Source organism: Berghia stephanieae, chromosome 5 (assembly GCF_034508935.2).
Source record: "Berghia stephanieae isolate SIO BIC M18660-M18661 chromosome 5, UCSD_Bste_1.3, whole genome shotgun sequence".
Taxonomy (NCBI): domain Eukaryota; kingdom Metazoa; phylum Mollusca; class Gastropoda; order Nudibranchia; family Aeolidiidae; genus Berghia; species Berghia stephanieae.
In genome coordinates, this window is record NC_088364.1 from 38,356,849 (window position 1) to 38,377,932 (window position 21,084).

Consider the following 21,084-nt stretch of genomic DNA (forward strand, 5'->3'; position numbering starts at 1 on the left):
ATTAGGATTGTGACAAGGCAACTAATAATCCAATTCACCATCTCGATAATGATCCTCCCCCCACCCACTGGGGGTGGCAGATTTATATAAAAATTCAGTTTCAAACCACTTATAAGAGTTGACATTTTACAATTAAAGTGCACATGTTCACAAACTGACATATATTATATATATATATACATATATATATATATATATATATATATATATATATATATATATATATATATTATTTAAAATATTTACCACAATGTTTGGGGCAGTCTACATCGATGTTTCAGGCTTAATTTGCCATCTTCAGGACTGAGTTGTTTTGTTGACTGTTGTTGTTTCTTGAAGTGGTTCCGGTTTGAAGTTAATTAAGAGGAATTTGCGCCGATGGGACACTTTCCGTAGATCTCATTTTTCATGTTGAGTGTGGCTTCATGAGGTTGTTTAATTATGGTATATTTTTCTTCCAGGCATAAGCTACATTGTTTTGATGTTGGTGTGTATCCTGTTGCTTTAGATAAAATTTTCCATGAAATGTTGTGGTCTATTTTGTTGTCTTTTAATTTCCAAATATGTTCGCTGAGTTTTGTGGATGTTTTTTTGTTAGTGTTTCTAAATGTTGAGGTGTGGAGGTTGTATCTTGTTTTGAAATTATTTTCTGTTAGTCCTACATATTTTTCTTGCTTGTTTGTTTTAGTTTCTGTGACTGTGGCTAGAAAATGCAACTGCAGAAATAAAGAACATTGCCCGCTAAACAAACAATGCTTAGAATCAAGTTTAATTTACCAAGCCACAGTCACAGAAACTAAAACAAACAAGCAAGAAAAATATGTAGGACTAACAGAAAATAATTTCAAAACAAGATACAACCTCCACACCTCAACATTTAGAAACACTAACAAAAAAACATCCACAAAACTCAGCGAACATATTTGGAAATTAAAAGACAACAAAATAGACCACAACATTTCATGGAAAATTTTATCTAAAGCAACAGGATACACACCAACATCAAAACAATGTAGCTTATGCCTGGAAGAAAAATATACCATAATCAAACAACCTCATGAAGCCACACTCAACATGAAAAATGAGATCTACGGAAAGTGTCCCCATCGGCGCAAATTCCTCTTAATTAACTTCAAACCGGAACCACTTCAAGAAACAACAACAGTCAACAAAACAACTCAGTCCTGAAGATGGCAAATTAAGCCTGAAACATCGATGTAGACTGCCCCAAACATTGTGGTAAATATTTTAAATAATAATTCGCTCCATTACTACATGTCGAGCACTTTTCGTACCATATTTGTATCAAACACGATTCAATATATATATATATATATATATATATATATATATATACATATATTCTTTACGGCTATATTTAGGCAAAATCAGTCGTCAAGGTGTTGTTTGTACGAAGACTTGTCATTTTCACTACATTTTGTCACCATTCTCTATAATTCTTTAAATTGTCATTTGAGCTACACATCTGTCAACAACATACCCCCCCCCCCCCCCCCCCCCCCAAAAAAAAAAAATAAAAAAAATAAAATTAAATGCAAAAAAATAAAAAAAAAACAAAAAAATAAAAAAAAAATAAACACCCAAAGATAAAAACAAAAAAGAATAGTTACAAAAATGAAAATATTAAAACAAACAACCATTAAAAAACCCCCAAACCAACTAGGAAACAAGTAGCATAAAAATAAACGAAAACAAACTAACAAACCGACCCTTCCCTACCACTCCCCCTCGAAAAAAAAAATTGAAATACATGTGGACTCTTGTTTTCTTTTTTTTCCTTTTTTCCCCCTTTGTAAACAGAAAATATCAAACCTGGGGACATAGTTTGAGCAGTAATGAAACTATATATTAGAATATCTCTAGCCAGTATCCACAACACAGCTGGTGTCCTTCTCAATTTCACAATATACCGTTTTAATATTCTGTTCATCTTCTTCATCCTCCTCTTTTCTCTTCTTCATTCTTTCTTCACTTCTATAATCAAAACTTTCACCATCACTATCATTACCACCACCATCATCTCTGCGACAACGAGTAGGAGCAGTATTGTCATTGTGAAATTGCTGCTGTTGAAAGCCCTGAATATTCTGATTTTGATTCCCACCGAGTACGTCCTCGGTATCTTCGGAAATGGACGGTTCTTGTGTAGCTAAATGGGATGTCAGTGTGAAAGATTCTGTGGTGAGGTTGTCAGGAGTACTAAGCTCTTCGGTATTGGAACGTTCAAGGCTACTGAGTTCATTAAAATCTATGAAGGGTACCTCTTTACTATCTCGAATCATGTGCTGAATGTGACTGTCTCTGGTGTCAATTGGATCATGATCATTCTCCCTGCAAAAATGACACACACACATGTGATAATTAATGTATTTTAAAAAAAAAGAAAACTAAAAAAGTTATAATGGGTACAATTCTATGACGCAGAGGCTTTTTCATAAAATTAGAATGCTAATCATAATGTCTATATGTCTACATTCTAGCATAAAATGAACAAGCAGCCATATCACAGTTTTCAAAATTGGAAACGATGAGATTTCAATTATAAAATATCAGATGCAATTTGGTTACGAATGTGTAGTGGAAACTAATCACAGACAATTTTGTCAATAATGGAGTATGTAAGACAGACGGAGAATTGAGTAACAAAATTGATAACATTCCCTCACAAATGTTTTATTTGATCAAATTTGACATTAAACTTGCAATGAAGTACCTTTTATTTGATAAACCAAGATTATAACTACTTACCTGTTAAAGACAGCGATGGCAATGTAAGCTGGGTGAAGGATAGGCACAGGAATCTCCAGCTTGCTTGATTCGACTGGAATTTTATTACTTCTTTTCCCACATCTTCTTGCACTAAAAGTATATATCAATCAATAAAATTTACTTCACTATTTAAATGGGGCATAAGTGCACTGCCTAATCCTCTCTTCTACACACGGATATAATCAACAAAGCGTTTCTTTAGTAGACTTGTCCCTGTCACAAAGATGGCTTTATCAGTCTGTGATTTCATTCAATTGATATCTGCGATTTATATCAGTTTTATCTTAAGATTATTAGGGTGAGTATTTGTATTTCATTATTACTTTTTGAAAGCAAGTATACACTGCTTTGTTTCACTTGCATTTTCATCAGATGTAATATATGTCCAAACAAAAGACCACTTACAAAAGTCCAAAATAGTTAAGAGCTCAGTCAACTGTATTTTTTCTTCCTCATTTAAACAAACTGATTCAGTCATAGCATTGCCAGTGTTATGAAAAAAGATAAATAATCATGGTATTGTCCAGATTGTCTTTCTTTAAAGGTCCCCACACTATCTAACAGCCTGATTCTAGTAGATGGGCTAAATTGACTGTATTTGAGGAAGTGTAGAGATGCCTTTTAACATTAGGTGGCGGAATATGAAGCCTGCCTAATTGGTAGTTTTACTTGATTTGGTATTGATCAACTAGCTTTATGAAGCCATTTATCTTAGCTCTACCTCAAACTAATTAGGCAACCATTCTAATCATTTCAGCACAAGCGTTTAATCACATATTATCATGGTATAACCTAATATATTCCTGGTTTTATTTTTTGCATGTATGACTGAAAATGCAGTTGCATTTTACAAGTTAGCCAATGTTAATTTTACATTAACACACATGCTCTTCAATAAATGTGTAGTGGTTGATGTGAATAAAAAGGAGCATGTCGATAAAGCATATTCAGCAACAACCTTATTACACAATCATCAAATTTAGCTTTTTATGTTAGCAGCTAATTGGGAAAAGATAAAGTAAAAATGAAAATGTCTACAACCTTGCCATTATACTCGTATCATATAAGAATTATTCTGAACTTAGCACTGTTTCATTGTATTATGACAATTTTACAATAAAATATACATAAAAATGGGAAAACGAAAAAAAAAACTTTAAATTAAAAATTGTTAAGTGCTTTTGTGCTTCCCTAAAACAACACAAAAAAGGACCACCTCATCACATGAAGACCAATTTACAACAATATAAAGACAAAAATAATTATTTAATCTTTAAGAATTCCTACAAATATACAATTGTCATACCTTAAGGTAGTGAATGTTGACTCGTAAGTTTGTTTCTTCAACGGATCAAAGTAGAGAATATCCAAATACGGGGGTTTGATGTCAATTTCTCCTGAAAGACAACATAATTCATGCAGTAATTAATTAACTTTTTGCAGAAAGAGTTTGATTTCGTTTTGACCTGACATCATGTCTTACAATGTTCACCAAGGGATCAGCAGGTGTGATGCGACTTATAACCAAGGTTGTACCTTGGCCACTACTATAAAACTGTTGGGTAAGCAATAATAATTAGACGAATAATAATCATGATCTGAAACAAAAATTTCAGCCTCAACATTAAACAATTAACTACAGTGCAGAGCGGATACATCGACATTGCATCTTTTGAATATCAGTGCTTTATCTTCATTTATTTCGACATCAGCTTGAATGTACTGAAAAGATGATATGGGAATGAAAGTGTACTTTACTTCTACATTTCGAAATGGCATTGTAAGCTAGATAAGCTTTTGTCTATTAATTAATTATTATTTTGTTACTGTTTTTCAAAAACCAGCTCACGATGTGATTGTGACGCACATCAACAAATATCATTCAAAATAGAACTAGTCTTTTACCTTCTGGGGTATGCAGCTCAACCACAAGGTCAAGATCATCATGAAAAGATGCTGTAGCTAGCATTTTCCCATACCGTTGAACATTCATATGGTTGACCTGCGGTCATGTGGAGTCAATGCAAAAGATAAATTTAACTAGTAATAAATTGTTCGTCACTGAGTTGAAGCTAAAATATATCTAGTAAACTAATCCAATGACTAAAGATATATATTAACTGACAGATATTAAACAAAAAGAAGCATCTCAGTAAATAGATCTAGTTTAAACGTTACAAAATAATCTGTCTGCGATACAGAAAAATAAACTTGATTATGGCATTCTTGAGATGAATTAAAGTGGGGACAAGGTAGTCAAGTGGATATGTAAAGCATTACATTGAGATCCCACAGGTCTCGGGTTTGAGCCCACTCCAGGCACTTTCATATTTTTTTAATGGGCAAGATTATTAACCCCCAATGTGCTCACAAGGATAGCATGAGTGATTCCTGATGACATCCGACAAAATGGCAGCTTATAATGATGCACGATAAGGTGGATTTTTTAAACTTAAAAGATATAGCTAAAAAATATTCTTGATCAGGACCCTTTTAAAGATTACATACTCATAGCCATATAATACAGATCTGATGCAGAAAATTGGTTCAATAGCATTTCAAGCTTCTTTCTCATACTTAAGTCACAAACCTTAAGTTGGAAACAATTGTCTGTTTCTTCTAATGGGACCAAGAATGTAGGCGAGAAGATTTGGGTTAACTTCTTGCTTGCAAAACCTGTCGGAAAAATTCTTAGATATTTACTAAGAAATAATTGTATTTGATAGCTATTTTTCCAAGACGTGAATTCATTGATTAATGGAAATGTATAATGAAATCTCTCATCTAAGAAAAATTGACACTGCCCTCAATTTAACTGACAATGTTAATAATTGCTTTATGTTAATAAGGCAAACTTATTTATATTTGCTATTTTTAATCACTGTCTTTGACTAAGAATATTCTGCACTATATCCATCCACTCCCCCCCCCCCCCCCCCCCCCCTCCTCACCACCCCAGCCCCTGTAGTCCATAAAGAAATAAAAAGTTCTTAAACCTTGTTTAAGACAGGAAATCAATTACTCATTCCAGACATATTAGTTTCTTTGATATTTGACTGTTTAAATGACATTCATTAATTAAGAAAACAACCACAAATGATCGCTCTCTGACACTGGGCTCGTCAAAAGAAGTAAAGAGAGGCGATCCTTGATTGCCATTCAAATAAAGTCATTGACCATGGACCATGATGTTATGTGGTCTTACGGTATGACACTTGCCTTCGGATTAGAAGATCCCCAGTTCGAGTCCAGCTCTGAGTGGAGCATAGTTGAGTTATTGGAAAAGGCTCTTTACTCAAATTGTCTCACTATACTCAGGTATAAAATGAGTACTTGGCCTTTAAGAGCATTGCCCCTGTCTGACAAAATTGTAATATCGCCTAATAGGCGTCATGTCCCATCTTAAATGTTAAGAGGTGCTGTTGGCTAGGTACCCCTTGCAGACCTGCCTAATTTAGAAATTAAAAATTTGTAATTTTTAGAAGACAAAAATTGTAGTCGCTAAAGTTAACTTTAAAAATCAACAGTTTACTCTCATAAGGAAAAAATGACATATAATTATAAACATCCTTTTAATTATGTAATCTGACATCAAATTTCATTTTGAATAAGTATAAATGACTTAGAGATGTTCATTAAGTTCGGAAAATGGAGCCAAAATTCCGCAATTCTACGAATTTTTCGTAATAGTAGGCAGCTCTGTCCTTGTATAGTGTCTTAAGTAAAAGCATGTTCAATTGATTTTGCAATGTATAAAAGCTCAATTATTATTATTACTCTTATTATTATTATTATTATTATTATTATTATTATATTATTATTATTATTATTATTATTATTATTATTATTAATATATATTATTTTAATTATCATTATTATTATATTTTAGCATCATCATCATCATCATCATCATCATCATCATCATCATCATCATCATCATCATCATCATCATCATCATCATTATTATTATTATTATTATTATTATTATTATTATTATTATCATCATCATTATTATTATTATGAGAGGAAGTAAAAAGAAAATGATGAAGAAAGCAACACAATACAAATATGTTAAATATATCCCACTTGCCTTGCCAATCCCGGTACTCTAAACTCTGTCCTTCCCAAAATTCATCCTCAGTAAAATCAGACCTCTGAATGACATGGTTGGGATAAAGTTCCTCCAGCATTTTGGATGTGTACATTATACTCAACTAGCAAACAAAAAGAGACAGATTAGGAGGGGGGGGGGGGGATATAGTTAGTCAATGCCTTGGGGAAATGAAAAATATGTTTATCTAACAATAACACAGCATCAATTTGCAAAGGAATGGAAATGAATCACAAGAATTATTTTAAAACTTCTTATTCTTTCAATATAATTCCCATACCAGTATTCACTGAAAAACAGTATCAACAAATGGCCAGTGGCTACTTCTCTTAATTTACAAAAGAGAAGAGAAAACTAAAAAAATAGAAGAAAAAAAAAGGGATAAATGCAAGTTTAAGAAACGTAGTGGTATTTATTGTAAAGCGCATTGAGCACGTTAAGTGGATATTGCGCGATATAAATGCTCAATTTTTTTTTTATTTTTACCAAAACAAAACAAACAAGCAAACAAAAAAAAATGAATAAATAAAGATTAAATAATAATAATAATTCAGTATTAACGCATCTCTACATATTTTTGGCACCACAGTTTTGTATTTGCAGATCTTAAAAATATGAAAATTGAATGTTGATGAATTTTTATTTAAGTTCACAGAATTGTTTCTGACATGTTAAAATAAAACTCTAGGATTTATATTATTTTGATAGTTTCATTAATTTGTGTATTGTTTTTTTTTTCTAAATTAGACTTAATGCCATCGTGATTTGATGTTAAAAAAGTGTAAAATTTGAAGCTTTACATTACTTTTGGATAAATCTATTATAAGATACTTGTAAAAAAACAACAAAAACAAACGACCCAACCCAAAAAATAAAAAACCTAAACAAACAAGCTTGTGAGTATATGGTTATTAATACGTAATGGAATTATTTCATAAAAATAAATGATTTTAATAGAAATTGTGTATTTCAACTATATTAAAACAGGATAAAAGAACAACAGACACAATCTTAATAAAGCAATGCAAATTTAAAATTAATGGTTATAAAAATAAAGAGTTCTTGCAATCTGGCTTTTGGAAGCCAGACAACTTCTGACATGGGAGGAGATCCAGCTGTGACTAGGAGATTGTTTGAAATTTCAAACAATAAAATCTATTTTAAAAAAATTAAAAATAAATTCATAAAATTTAAATCAACTGTCAATCACATCAATATTTCATTTGTAAAATAGTGATGCCTCGTGTATTTAACTATCAATAAAATGTTAATAAAATGTGACATTGCACCTTCAGATCCTGCTCTGGTAATTTAATTTTCCTCTGCAAGTCCGGCGTCAGTCCGGTATACAACTTGGACAATCTCCTGTGAACAATCAACAGTATAAATCAAATGATCTGAGACAAATTGTAGGCCTCATACTAAAGCAGATATTATGATAAAATTGACGAGGGGGGTGAGGGTGGGGGGGGGGGGGGGGTTAAAGCGCATTGAGCATTATATAATTTTGAAAATGCGCTATTTATGTCATCTATTATTATTATGATGCTGATTATCTTTATTTTTTATTACTATTAAGATTATAATTATTATTATAATTATTATTATTATTATTATTATTATTATTATTATTATTATTATTATTATTATTATTATTATTATTATTATTATTATTATTATTATTATTATTATTATTATGTTTTTATTATTATTATTAAAGGAATCATAAAGGGGTAAAGAGGGGGGGGGGGGGGGGGGGGGTAGAGCTTCTGACTCATACAAGAACAAACCTTATTATATTATGCCTGATTAATTTTTCTGGCCTCCTGTCTAACAAACTAGATGGGTGATTGAAAGTTAGACCTAACTTATGCTGTCCTATTCAGGAGGCAGCTAGTCATTTAGCAATGGTTTTGTATAACTCAAAATTTTATAGGGTTTTTTTTTTCAGATATAAGAAATTAAGAATTACATCTTCATAAAATTAGATCTATATAAATTTTTTTCATTTCATTAGACTTCAAAATGAAAATGGAATCAATTGAAAAACTAATATATGTTATTCGCTGCTAAAACAAAATCGACCTAACAAACTTTATAGCTTTTTCGGAAAATGACTCTTAAATTGTGCAGCTTTTGAGTCTTATGGTATGACCCTCGCCTCCAGACTGGTAAGTCTCTGGTTCTAGTGCAGTTTTGGGCAGAGCAAAGTTTAGTCTTTCCTCACATTCTCTCATCACACTCAGGTGTAAAAAGAGATCTGGCCAATTACAACATTGTCTCTGTCGGGAAAAAACCCAATAGGTTGGAATAGTGTCTCATACCTTGTCTTGTATGTTATATGTTGTGATTGGCCCGGGACCCCTTTTTAGGCGCTTTAAGCATAATTAGTGCACTATATAAAGACCCTGTTTTAAAATGTTTTTGGTTGTTTCAAAACCTAGTGCTAGAATTAACTTAGACAATATGGGATTGAAGAAAACTTCCCACTTTAAGATCTAGGTTTCATATAGACAAAAAAGAAGTTTCCACAAACTGAAATTTGCGTCTTTCAGTTCAAAATCATTTCCCCCATCTTAAAATACACCTAAAGTATGCCTAAGTGATGGTGAAAAAAATAACCTTGATGAAATAGATACCTGAAGGAGGCTGTGGGAGGTGGTGGGAGGTGGGGTGTGTGGATTGACATACTCTTTCAATGGTGAAAGCAAGATAAAATCAAATAAATGACAACAATTTTCGCGAATCAATAACTATACTTACTTCTCAACAAGTTTTTGAAGCTGCGATGTGTACTTCTGAGTCTCCTGTGACAGCTTAAGATATGTACCTTCTTGGGATACATTGGCAGAAAATGGCTTGAAACACTGGTCTACAAATCGTCTGGGTGAAAAATCATTATGACATTTTTATTTTTAAGATATCTTTTAAGGGGAAGATGATAAAATACAATTATTTTTTTAAAGTTAAAGAAAAAAAAAAGAGAGAGAAAGAGAGAGAGAGAGAGAGAGAGAGAGAGAGAGAGAGAGAGAGAGATCAGAGAGAGAGAGAGAGAGAGAACAGAGAGAGAGATAGATAGATAGATAGATAGATAAATAGAACACACACACACACACAGAGAGAGAGAGAGAGAGAGAGAGATAGATAGAACACACACAGAGAGAGAGAGAGAGAGAGAGAGAGAGAGAGAGAGAGAGAGAGAGAGAGAGAGAGAGAGAGAGAGAGAGAGATGGACTATACCATAAGTTAATTGCGTTATAGTCTGTGTAGAAATAAACAACTTGTTTATATTAAATGTAAAATGCAAAGGACGGTTAGAAATAAAAAATACATTACACATTATAACAGCGCAAAGTGTTTTTGGAATTATCCGCTGATGGTCTTGCTTTCATACTACTGATGTTGATGTTGCTACAACCGCCACAACCACAATGATATTACATTTGTTTTAACCTACTATTATTCTATTAGTATTAGGTATTACAATTGTAGAGCGGGTTGTTGCACTTGATGATGGTGATGGTGATGTTGATGATGGTGTTGTTGTTGTTATTGTTGGTGGTGGTGTTGATGATGATGATGATGATGATGATGATGATGATGATGATGATGATAATGGTGATGATGATGATGATGATGATGATGATGATGATGATGATGATGATGATGATGATGATGATGATGGTGAATAGTCGATACATTTTTCAAGACTGATCCATTTTTGGTTTTGTAGTAAATGCGATTTAAACTATATGTAAATATTTGCAGGCCTCATAACAGAACGAAATTAATGGGCTTGGTTTATGGACAACATTTTGTATTAATTTGAGAGTATTTCGATTACAACAACGAGCCCATATAAATTTGGGTTGTCAGACCTGGAAATAAGTCCAAGTTTGGTGTAAAGAATATTTTCTTAACGACATCCAAGGGAGGGAGTACCATAAAAGAAGAATATAGAACAGTAAAGGAAGGTGCCCGAAACGTAAACAATAACAAGTTGCTAGTGATTTCCGTTAGGGACCGGAAAAATTTACGCACAATATAGGTCTCCCAATTTTGTAGTTTGAGTTGTAGGCAATACACTTTCAGTATTGAAAATATGTTTACATAAAATCTAACAGTTGCAGAAATAATATTATAAGGCTAAATTATTATGAAAATCAGGCTCCGAATAATTCTCGTTTTGTTCACACCAGCGGAGTAATTTGCTCTGGTCTAAAAATAGATAGACTGTAACTTTTGATAAATTTTAGAAAATTTTACCTTTTGTTCCATAAAATATCCATATCTAGACATTATTTGATGCATGATCGAGTATTTATGAATATGTGTTTCTTTTGCCACCTAACAGCCAAATTTTAAAGGTTATTTTTTTCTATTATTTACATTGGAACGTGAGCTGTCAAGACAGGAACATGTGGTTTGCCACGTGCTTCTCGACCTTTGTTTACGTTTGGGGCACCTTCCTTTACTGTTCTATAAAAAAAGATTACGCGAGTCGCTTCCCTTGTCTCCAGTATCCGAGACTCCTAAAAAGAAGAGCACTTTTAAAACTTTCTGAAAGTTTACTTCCGTGTGATGATGTAAACAAAGCAAGAAACTCAGTTCAACTTCGGAAAGTTAAGTTTTCTCAATGGACAAGATTCATTTTTATATGAAAATTACGTTCGGAGATTACGAACATCTTTGAATTTCTTTTAGAGCATTCGAAAGCACAGGTAATATCTCTAAACGATGTTTCGTGTCCTCCACCTCACTTATCCTTTTTTCAAGTCTCAGTCAGTCTCTCTTGATTGCTGCGTTGTTGACATAAAGTTAAGGCTAAGGCAAGTTAAAGATATTGTTACTTTAATAAATATTTCTGCTCGTTTGTATTTATCGGATACTTTTGAAATAATTGAAGTAGGTTCTTCAGCGAATCGAATCCTTCTTTGTGCCCTCCTTCCCCTAACGACAACTCGTTGCAGCAACAATGATCACCCGTTTCGTTTCATATTCGTATTCCCTGCTGACTGCTGGTACTTGTACTTGTAGTTATTATAATCATTCAATTACAAAAAAAAAAAAAAAAAAAAAGAAAGAAAGAAAGAAAAGAAATAGAGATATACGTAATGAAGAAGATAACGAACTGTTAAACTAATCCATTCTATTTTCTTACTCTTGGATGTTTATTGCCATATTGTAAAACCACTATGACTATAATAATAATATTGATTATTAAAATTTATTGTCATTGTCGAATAAAGTTTTTATTTAAATATAATTATTTTGAGATTATCATTATTATTTAAGCATTCATTCAGATCCAAAGTTTATCCCAGTTTCTATAAAGGCATGAAACGGGCAATATCAATTGCTTGTTTACGTTAGGATAGAACGCGAGATAAAAATTTAAAATATAGCGACTTCACCAGGGATCGATCTCGGCATCTCTGTCCCTTTATGTATGACACAAGTTCAAGTGCTCTTCCAACTGATCTATCGGGACCCCCATTATTATTATTATTATTATTATTATTATTATTATTATTATTATTATTATTATTATTATTATTATCATTAATATTATTATTATTATTATTATTATTATTATTATTATTATTATTATTATTATTATATTTATTATTATTATTATTACTATTAGTAGTAGTAGTAGTTAGTAGTAGTAGTAGTAGTAGTAGTAGTAGTATTGTAGTAGTAGTAGTAGTAGTATTGTAGTAGTAGTAGTAGTAGTAGTAGTAGTAGTAGTAGTAGTAGTAGTAGTAGTAGTAGAAGTAACACTTGCTCTGTATTTTTTAAAATTTCAGATATCCATTTGCAAAGCTGTCAAATTCAATTTGAATTCAAAGTGAATAGCAATGCTGTATGTTTAAGTTGAGCAACATTATTTAATTTAATAATTCATGACAAAATTCCTCACTGATAGCAGCGGATTTTGATAATTCCTATCAAATGTGACATGCTGTACGGTAATATCGACTACCTTCCCCCCCTCTCTCTCTCTCTCTCTCTCTCTCTCTCTCTCTCTCGCTCTCTCTCTCTCACTCACTTATTTACACCACTATCCTTTATCTGGAACTATGGGTCTGGAATAGTTTCGGCGGTGTTAAGCATAATATTGGTCTTTGTGTGCTACTGTTGCCCATAGGTCCTCTGCCTACTCTTTCCATTCTTCTCTCCTTCTCCTCCTCCTACTCCTACTACTACTACTACTACTACTACTACTGAGAGAGAGAGAGAGAGAGAGAGAGAGAGAGAGAGAGAGAGAGAGAGAGAGAGAGAGAGAGAGAGACGCGTCCAAAAAGACAACTTAACCTTGGGGCCAAGTCCCTATAATCGTATATTTCAATTTTTTTTTAAGTTAGAAGACTTTCCTTCAATTTTGGACATATTTATAGATAGAAATATGTCCTCTCTCAAAATATCACAGTGAAAATGATTTTACGCATTTGAAGACTAAGAAAGAGTTCATTACTTTTTAGCAGGGCCATCTTTTTGGGCATATTTCTATATTAATATTACTTACTGCTTATATTATATTCGATGAGATATTTTGTTGAACAGTATTTAACTTCGATTTTCATTTCCAATTGAACCTCAATATATTTTATCTCTAAGATTCATTCACCATGATTTTCTTAGTTATACAGTGTTAGAAGAAATTTTACAGAACTTGCAACACTTTTAGGTCATTTCAGCAGCAATAAAAAGAAAGACCGTAGAATAGTCAAATGGTTTAGATCTAGCTAGTAAGCATCAAAGAAAAACAAGAGCAATTCAATGCATATCCTTGTAGGTAGCTGAAAACCACATAAAATGTCCACACTGACAATGGGGATACAATATAAACATTCTATCAAAAACCCATTGATTAATAGTTTCCCCCTTCTGCAAAAAAAAATAGACATGGCCGAGGTGATAGCTCGGTTGGTAGAGCAATCCCTTTACAAGCAAATGGACTGAGATCGATCCCGGCTGAAGTGGAGATTTTTTTTTCAGACCCCGCTGACCACCCAACAGAGATTGGGTAGCTCAGTCTGTTAGATCTGGTGGAAAATACTTTGCAATAGACTAGCATCCTATCCTAAGGGTAGCAAGCAATTTGCTATTGTCTGTTTTAAGCTATAGAAATAGGAATGAACTTTTTCTCCATGGGCCTAATGGTTCTGAAGGATGGCGGAGACAAAACCAAACAAGGACAGTCACATGGATAACAATAAAATGATTTAGGGGGATGGAGATAGCAAGGGTGTAAAACAAATTAGGAATTTAGGGGTCCAACATTCCTCCATCTGTAGGGGAATTCTATCCTCATATAGTCAAATCTGTCTACAGGGACCATACGAATAATCAAAGAGGTCGTTATAGACTGGAGGTCAGTTTGTAAAGATCTTAACGAGGCACTCACTCTTTTACACCTCGTCTATCATTATGGTGACATGCAATTAATTTTGAATATTACGAAAAACAAATCACATTTTAAGACAAGGAACTGAAATAAAGCTCTGTGAGTCATTATTACAAAAACTGCAATACTAATGCAATTACAGTTCCTGCATGTACTAATAGGTTATCCGCTAAAATCGGTTTATCGGAACACTGATAATGGGAATGATTTCTGCATAACAACGCTGGTCACATGAACCAGCTTCAACTGTACTTTCCTGACAACCTGCAGTGCATTTTTGAAGATCTCATAATTACTGGCAGGTAGGCTGTTTCATAAGTGAAACAAATTTGGGAAAAGTGAGAAAAGATAACAGTCAACATTAGATGAAAGAAATAAAAATTCAATGCCTATACTGCCAAACTTGTTTTCTACTTCGACTTTAATTGTTATTGATCTACTGCTATCTCTATAAGGTACCTAAATCCTTTGCACAGAGTTGTTTTTTTTTTTTTTAATTTAAAGACCAAGTTCATATCTAATAATGAGGGAGCCTAATATATGTGCTCATGTGTGCATCTGTTTTACCAATTATGAATGAGTAGTCATTTGTAAAACATCTCATTTTTTTGCATTCTTCTGCACTTTTTTTTCATTTTATTTTTTATGATGAGGATCCCAATCTGGCTAATTTTGATATGATTTGGGTAGCTTGATGTCTTACGTTTGTTCGAGTAATCCGTGGACGAAATTTGTCTGCTCACATTACATTTCTATTTATATTGGTTCTGTCCATTGCCGTTTGCAACCAATAATAACTCCTAAGCATTTTGATTATTGTTTAACTTCTTTTAGAAATTTGTCATGAAAGCTGTATTTTTAGATTTTATTGGCTTAATTTATTTATAATTCTCAAAAACATGGCGTTTATTTGGATGAAATGCCATTTTTCATTTCTTTTCCCGTTTTTGCAAAATATCAAAGTCTTACTGCAACTGCTACATATTTTATTTTTACAATCGTTTTCGGTATTTGATCTGCTTGTTTCTACAAGAAATTGTCAAAGGATCGTTCTGATCAGTTTCAGTTTTAAAATGAAACTTCGTACGTATATCTCATCCCCCTAATTACCAACATTAAGTACTGCCAACTAAATTGAAAGCACAAAATGTGTTTAAGTAAGTAATGATAATTCATCGCATCTCATCAATGCCAAATTCCTTAAGGTGGCCATTGCCGTGTTCTTTAATACGGCAGATCACACGGTCTTATTGTGTAGCCTTTTAATTTATTGATTATGATACTGCAGCAACATGTCATGATTTTATAATGTTTAATGGTGGTAGTGCAAAGAAGCTCATCTCTGTCCTTATTTATTTATTTGGTCCCATTTCATTTGTCAACTATCTGCTAATTTTTCTGTGAGGCGGCTTTTTTTTTGCCCAGGTCCTAGCTGGGATCAATTGCTTAGTGTTGTGTCAAATGTGGCTTGTTTTTGTGATTTATTTTTATTAAATAGTGTGTGTGTGTGTGTGTGTGTGCGTGTGTCTTTCGACTGATGGTCAGGATCTGCGTCGGACGTTAGGTGTTCTCAGACTACAAACGGGTAGATTGCTGCTCCTGGTTTAACTTTTGCTCTTAAAAAAAATAATCTTTTTTTTTTTATCTAGTCTACGGTAACAAAAGAGCGTTGAAGTCCGCGTTCATGAAATTATTTCACTTCAACGGTCCTCGTCCTAGGTACAGTGTATTCACCTTTTCTCTTCTCTGATCTGACCCAAAAGATCGCGAACGCAGATTTATTCTTAGAACAAACAACGGCATTATGCACAGCCTGTTGACAGTTTACTCCCCCCCCCCCCCCCCCCCCCCCCCCCCCAATAGGCGTTATTGAAGAAAAAAAGTGTTAATTATTGTTTTACATTCGCTTCACCGTTGATCTTGTGTGTGTGTGTGTGTGTGTGTGTGTGTGTGTGTGTGTGTGTGTGTGTCACGAGCGCGCGCACATTTGCTTATATTGTGCTTTCTGAGATATTAACGTTAAGGAAGGAAAACAAGAAAGAAAAAAAAGAACCCCGTAGAAATTATTCACGTTGTCTTCACTTACTTAGCATCGGCAATGATTGGCAGCCCAACTCCAGTATTCTTGGCGTGACGGTGACAGTTTGATTGCGTTTCGCGTCGAGTTGGATTTGGTGTCGGCGGCGGCGTTTATAGGCGGACGGTTGACCCAGTCGACTGGGCCCGGCGAAATGGGCCCCACATCCGAAAGCGGCCGCCGAGAGACAGATCACCGTCCGTTGTTTTCGATCTTCTCTCTCCTCACCGCCGCCTTCATGACCTCATCAATCCTATCACCGTGGCCTCGTCACGGTCCTCGCGGATGGATGATTACCCGGAGTTAATTTCAAAACCAAGGTAAATAGTAAAAGAAAAACCCATACCTACCGTACAAGCACAAGGAGATAAGTTTATAATATTGTGTGCCATGTTGAGGTTTACCTGGTATTTAAATTCCCAAACTTGTCAAGAGTTGCCGCGGACCTGCGTGTGCGATATGCATTAAAAGTATGGGAATGATGATTTTCGTATTCAATGAATGAATGGACTTTTCGTGTAACACCGCTTCATTATCTTGATCCCAAGGTATGTGGTTTGGATTTTGATTGACCGTCGTAAGTCGTGTTATTGTTCATTTTGGGATTTGGAGTGACCACAATAAATACTTTAGGCTTTAGGTACATCTGCAAAATTTCTTTCCCAAAAATTTTGTGATTTGGATTACGTTTGTCTTTGACAATTTGCTGGATTTATTACATTTATTACTGGTTGGTTTCAACAAGGCTTCATGCTTGTTTTATCAAATTGTTGCCAAAATAGAGTGCATTTTAATAGTCTAGGTTATGTTTGATTTTGTTTCAGCCGTGTCTTTATTTCTATTTTGCCGCAATCGATTTCTGAAAAAAAAAGATATATCAAATATCCGGCTTTTCGATTGGTTATTTAGTTGAGATATTGCAGAACAAAACACGACAAACTACGGCAGGCCCTAATGATAATGTGCTAACAGTATGTACCTAGTTAAGAGCATCTTTCAGTTTTGTTCGTTTAGTTTTCCTTTCATGATTCTTTCAATAACAAGGCCACATCAATTTGGGCTATCAGTATCAGGCTAGCAAGTATGATGAATGTTATATTCGAATGTGCTGACCATACTATTACAGAGAGTGTATTATCTTGAAGTGGTCAGGGTAAATTATAATCCGAAACGTATTTTGCGCGTTGTATCGGCAAGGATTCAGTTAATTATATTTAAACGACGTTTGCTTGCTATCATTGCTATATCATTCAAAAGTTAAATTCCATATTTAATAGTAACGTTGGGGGCAAACAGACGAACTTGACTCTGTGTACCTATCTACCTGACTTTGTATATCGAAATCTATCCCCCCCCTCTCTCTCTCTCTCTATCTCTCTCTCTCTCTCTCTCTCTCTCTCTCTCTCTCTCTCTCTCTCTCTCTCTCTCTCTCTCTTCTCTCTCTCTCTCTCTTCTCTCTCTCTCTCTCTCTTCTGCAACTTTTCCTCAAAAGTAAAGAAAGCGTTTTATAAAAGTTTATCGCCCAATTCAACACAAGAGCTATTTCAAAATTGCATCCTTTTTTTTTTTCTTTTTCCATTGTCATTATCAAACCAATAGCATCGACTCGAAATCCAAGTCCAATGACAGAAAAAAATTAAAGAGTATAAAAGTTAACTTTGAAACTCCGCCGACATTTGGGTTAAAATGTCAAATCGCTAACAAAAAGGCAATGATTTGATTTGAGCGAACAAATAAATGTGGTTAGGTTATTTGGATTTTGTTTGTCCTTATGTCAACTCTCCAGCACAAGTGACTCACCTGTTATTGTGCATTACGCTGCCGAAACACATTTAGAAAAAAAAAAACGTTTCGTGAATTGGTCATAATTCGACTTAGTAAAATGATTCCCCAACTTGATTTTATTATTTTTTTTAATCGTAAACCCGAGAGTTTGAGCTATCGTACTTAAAGAATATTTTACATTTTAAAGGACATATTAATCGATACACCTATCACGTAAAGTTTCCTGGCTATAATGTAAAAAAGCATTTTGTCTGTGTAAAGCAATCTACAACTTGACCTCTTAGGTCTTAAGCATCGAGTTTTATACAGGGTGGGTGGTAGCCCACGTTACACTAATCGATAGAGAGCTTTATAATTACGATAAAACAATTTGGTAATATAAATACCTCTGCTTTACGACTGGGTGGTATGGTAGCTATTACTATTAATACAAAGAGCCACTTAAGGTTTTCCGGGTGTAGAATAAAAGCGCTTAACTCACCGTTCTGATTAACTCACGGAACGACTGCCTTGAGTTTGAATCGAGGAAGGCTTGGAAGCCATTATGATACTGTGACCAAAATAGCGAGGGCTATCAATTACATTTTTACACGATTTTGTTAAATACACAATTTGGTCAATGTATGGCGAGCGACTGGCTAACTACAATTGACTTTTCTCCAGGAGTGGAGGAATTGCTCCCGAATCAAAGTTCTGTTCCTCACTCGAGACTTGCGTGAATTAGCACTAAATGGATAATTACGACATAGATATTAGAATTGAATATGTATTTGTAATTATTACAGATGATGATACATACACACAAATACAATTATCCCCACAAATTGCTTGATCTTTTTTTTAAAGAAACGTTTATTTATTTATTTTTAAAATTAATTAATTAATTTTGAAGTAGAGCATCTGTAACGGGAATGAATGCAATTGTCTCCATGGTTCAGTCGCGCACGGAATGAAGAAAACGAAGTGGAGAGACAGAGAGAGAGAGAGAGAGAGAGAGAGAGAGAGAGAGAGAGAGAGAGAGAGAGAGAGAGAGAGAGAGAAGGTAAGGTAAAAAAAAAGAGTGAAGGAGGAGGTAATGGGAGATTATAACAAAACGTATACGTAGTAAGAAAGACGAGTTATTTTGTGATGTTGGCAAGTTACCCTTTCCTAAGCGGTAAGAATTATGACTGCAAGGCGCCAGTGTTAATACCATCAGTGACAAACACAAAAGCAGTCTTATTGATGCCTCCCATTCTTTCACCGCCACCCGGTGGAACTCTGGAAATGTGATACGACGCGCCTATGATATTTCTACCACATAATATTATATATTTTTATATAATATGTTTTCTAACATTCGTTATAAGCCATTTTTGACAACTAGAGGGATATATTATTATTATTATTATTTGAATAATGTGTTATAGATTTAATGTGGACCAAATACTACAAGACGTATACTCTAGTTAGCACAGTTGATTCTTCATAAGTCGAGGTCTGATCTGTTGAATTTCTTGTAACTCGATTCTTTTTCTTGTTCGATGCCTTTTTGGTGTTACTAAATCGTCACCTAGTCCGATTTGTTGATAAGTCGATGTTTGCATCAAGTCTTGGAGACTTATGTCGACTGGATTTCCATATGATTGTCTTTTACAATGGCTATCGTTGGATACCATCTAAACGATTTCTATGATATACATCATTAGAGATCGGTATTTTTATTCTTGACTGTCTAGCCATTCTTCGTCTCCTTGATGATTTTCTTACCTACTATTTAATATTTTTCTCTTCTAGACCAGGATTTTAAAATCATATATTAAGATAACATTCGTTTGTTTATTAAAAAAAGCAAAACAAAAAAAAAACCCCAAAAAACCCCATAAACTAAAAGGTACCAATTCCCCCCCCCCCCAACTCCTCCCTCTCTCTCTCTCTCTCTCTCTCTCTCTCTCTCTCTCTCTCTCTCTCTCTCTCTCTCTTTCTCTCTCTTTCTTTCTCTCTCTTTATGGCGAGAGTAAAGAAAAAGATTACAGATATCATATTGTAAATCGCTCCGAGACTCCCATCGCATTAGAATAATTTGATAGAGCAATTACACCGCATTACAATGCCTGCAACAGCCCTATCTGTTTCTTTTAATTTTCCCCTTATCAAATGGGAGTATTATTTTAATCATAATTAAGCTCAACCTTGAGATTTAATGGAATGAATTCTAGACCAACATAATTCCTCTAGACGATGCTACCACTCTCTTCGTCTAATTACACTATAATAATGGAAGTAAATATAATATTAATATGTACAAGAAGACATGGCGATATGCGTGTATGTGTGTGTGTGTGTGTGAGAGAGAGAGAGAGAGAGAGAGAGAGAGAGAGAGAGAGAGAGAGAGAGAGAGAGAGAGAGAGAGAGAGAGAGAGATGGTTTCTCATGGATTGCCCGGTGACAACACAATTCTCACCTGGTGATCGGTGTCCACCACAGGACGCGGATGGTTCATAATTTCCGATTGAGTTTATTACACTTATTATTAGTTAATATTATTGATTGTTTAAAACCAATATTCTTTTCCTTTTATTTAATTCATCGTTTTACAAGATTTTTTTATTCCTGCGCCACACCTCCCACAGCCCAATACAATAGCCACTAATATTTCACGGTCGTCCAGGAATAGAGAGAGAGAGAGAGAGAGAGAGAGAGAGAGAGAGAGGCGCATTTTATTTACATTTACATATTTATTTACATTATACGATATATATATATATATATATATATATATATATATATATATATATATATATATATATATTATCTAGTCTACGATAACAGAATAAGAATAAATTTTGAAAATTGTGAAGGTTTCTAAAATAGCTACCTGTTTTAGTCGCTATTTGTTAGAAAAACATGGTCCGAATTGTTCTGTCGTAC

At 33.9% G+C, this 21,084-nt stretch overlaps 2 protein-coding genes across 6 annotated transcripts in view; one reads left to right on the forward strand and one right to left on the reverse strand.

Moving 5' to 3' along the window:
* LOC144972879 (uncharacterized) overlaps positions 1–21,084 on the reverse strand; it is a 132,330-nt gene that overhangs the window by 14,135 nt on the left and 97,111 nt on the right. The window contains exons 26-33 of one of the 3 annotated variants that reach the window (XM_078914650.1): positions 9,665–9,784; positions 8,191–8,266; positions 6,881–7,004; positions 5,381–5,466; positions 4,696–4,792; positions 4,097–4,187; positions 2,770–2,880; positions 2,283–2,352 (exon numbers count right to left, since the gene is read on the reverse strand). In XM_078914650.1, coding sequence (XP_078770776.1) covers positions 2,283–2,352; positions 2,770–2,880; positions 4,097–4,187; positions 4,696–4,792; positions 5,381–5,466; positions 6,881–7,004; positions 8,191–8,266; positions 9,665–9,784 — 775 coding nt within the window. Of the gene's footprint in view, positions 1–1,784; positions 2,353–2,769; positions 2,881–4,096; positions 4,188–4,695; positions 4,793–5,380; positions 5,467–6,880; positions 7,005–8,190; positions 8,267–9,664; positions 9,785–21,084 lie in introns of those variants that run through there. The other 2 variants (XM_078914649.1, XM_078914648.1) reach the window with 2 other exon arrangements.
* The window catches only part of LOC144972881 (uncharacterized), a 33,214-nt gene continuing 23,543 nt past the window's right edge, over positions 11,414–21,084 (forward strand). The window contains exon 1 of one of the 3 annotated variants that reach the window (XM_078914651.1): positions 11,414–11,622. The gene's annotated coding sequence lies outside the window, so the exon portion shown is untranslated. Of the gene's footprint in view, positions 11,623–16,464; positions 16,938–21,084 lie in introns of those variants that run through there. The other 2 variants (XM_078914652.1, XM_078914653.1) reach the window with 2 other exon arrangements.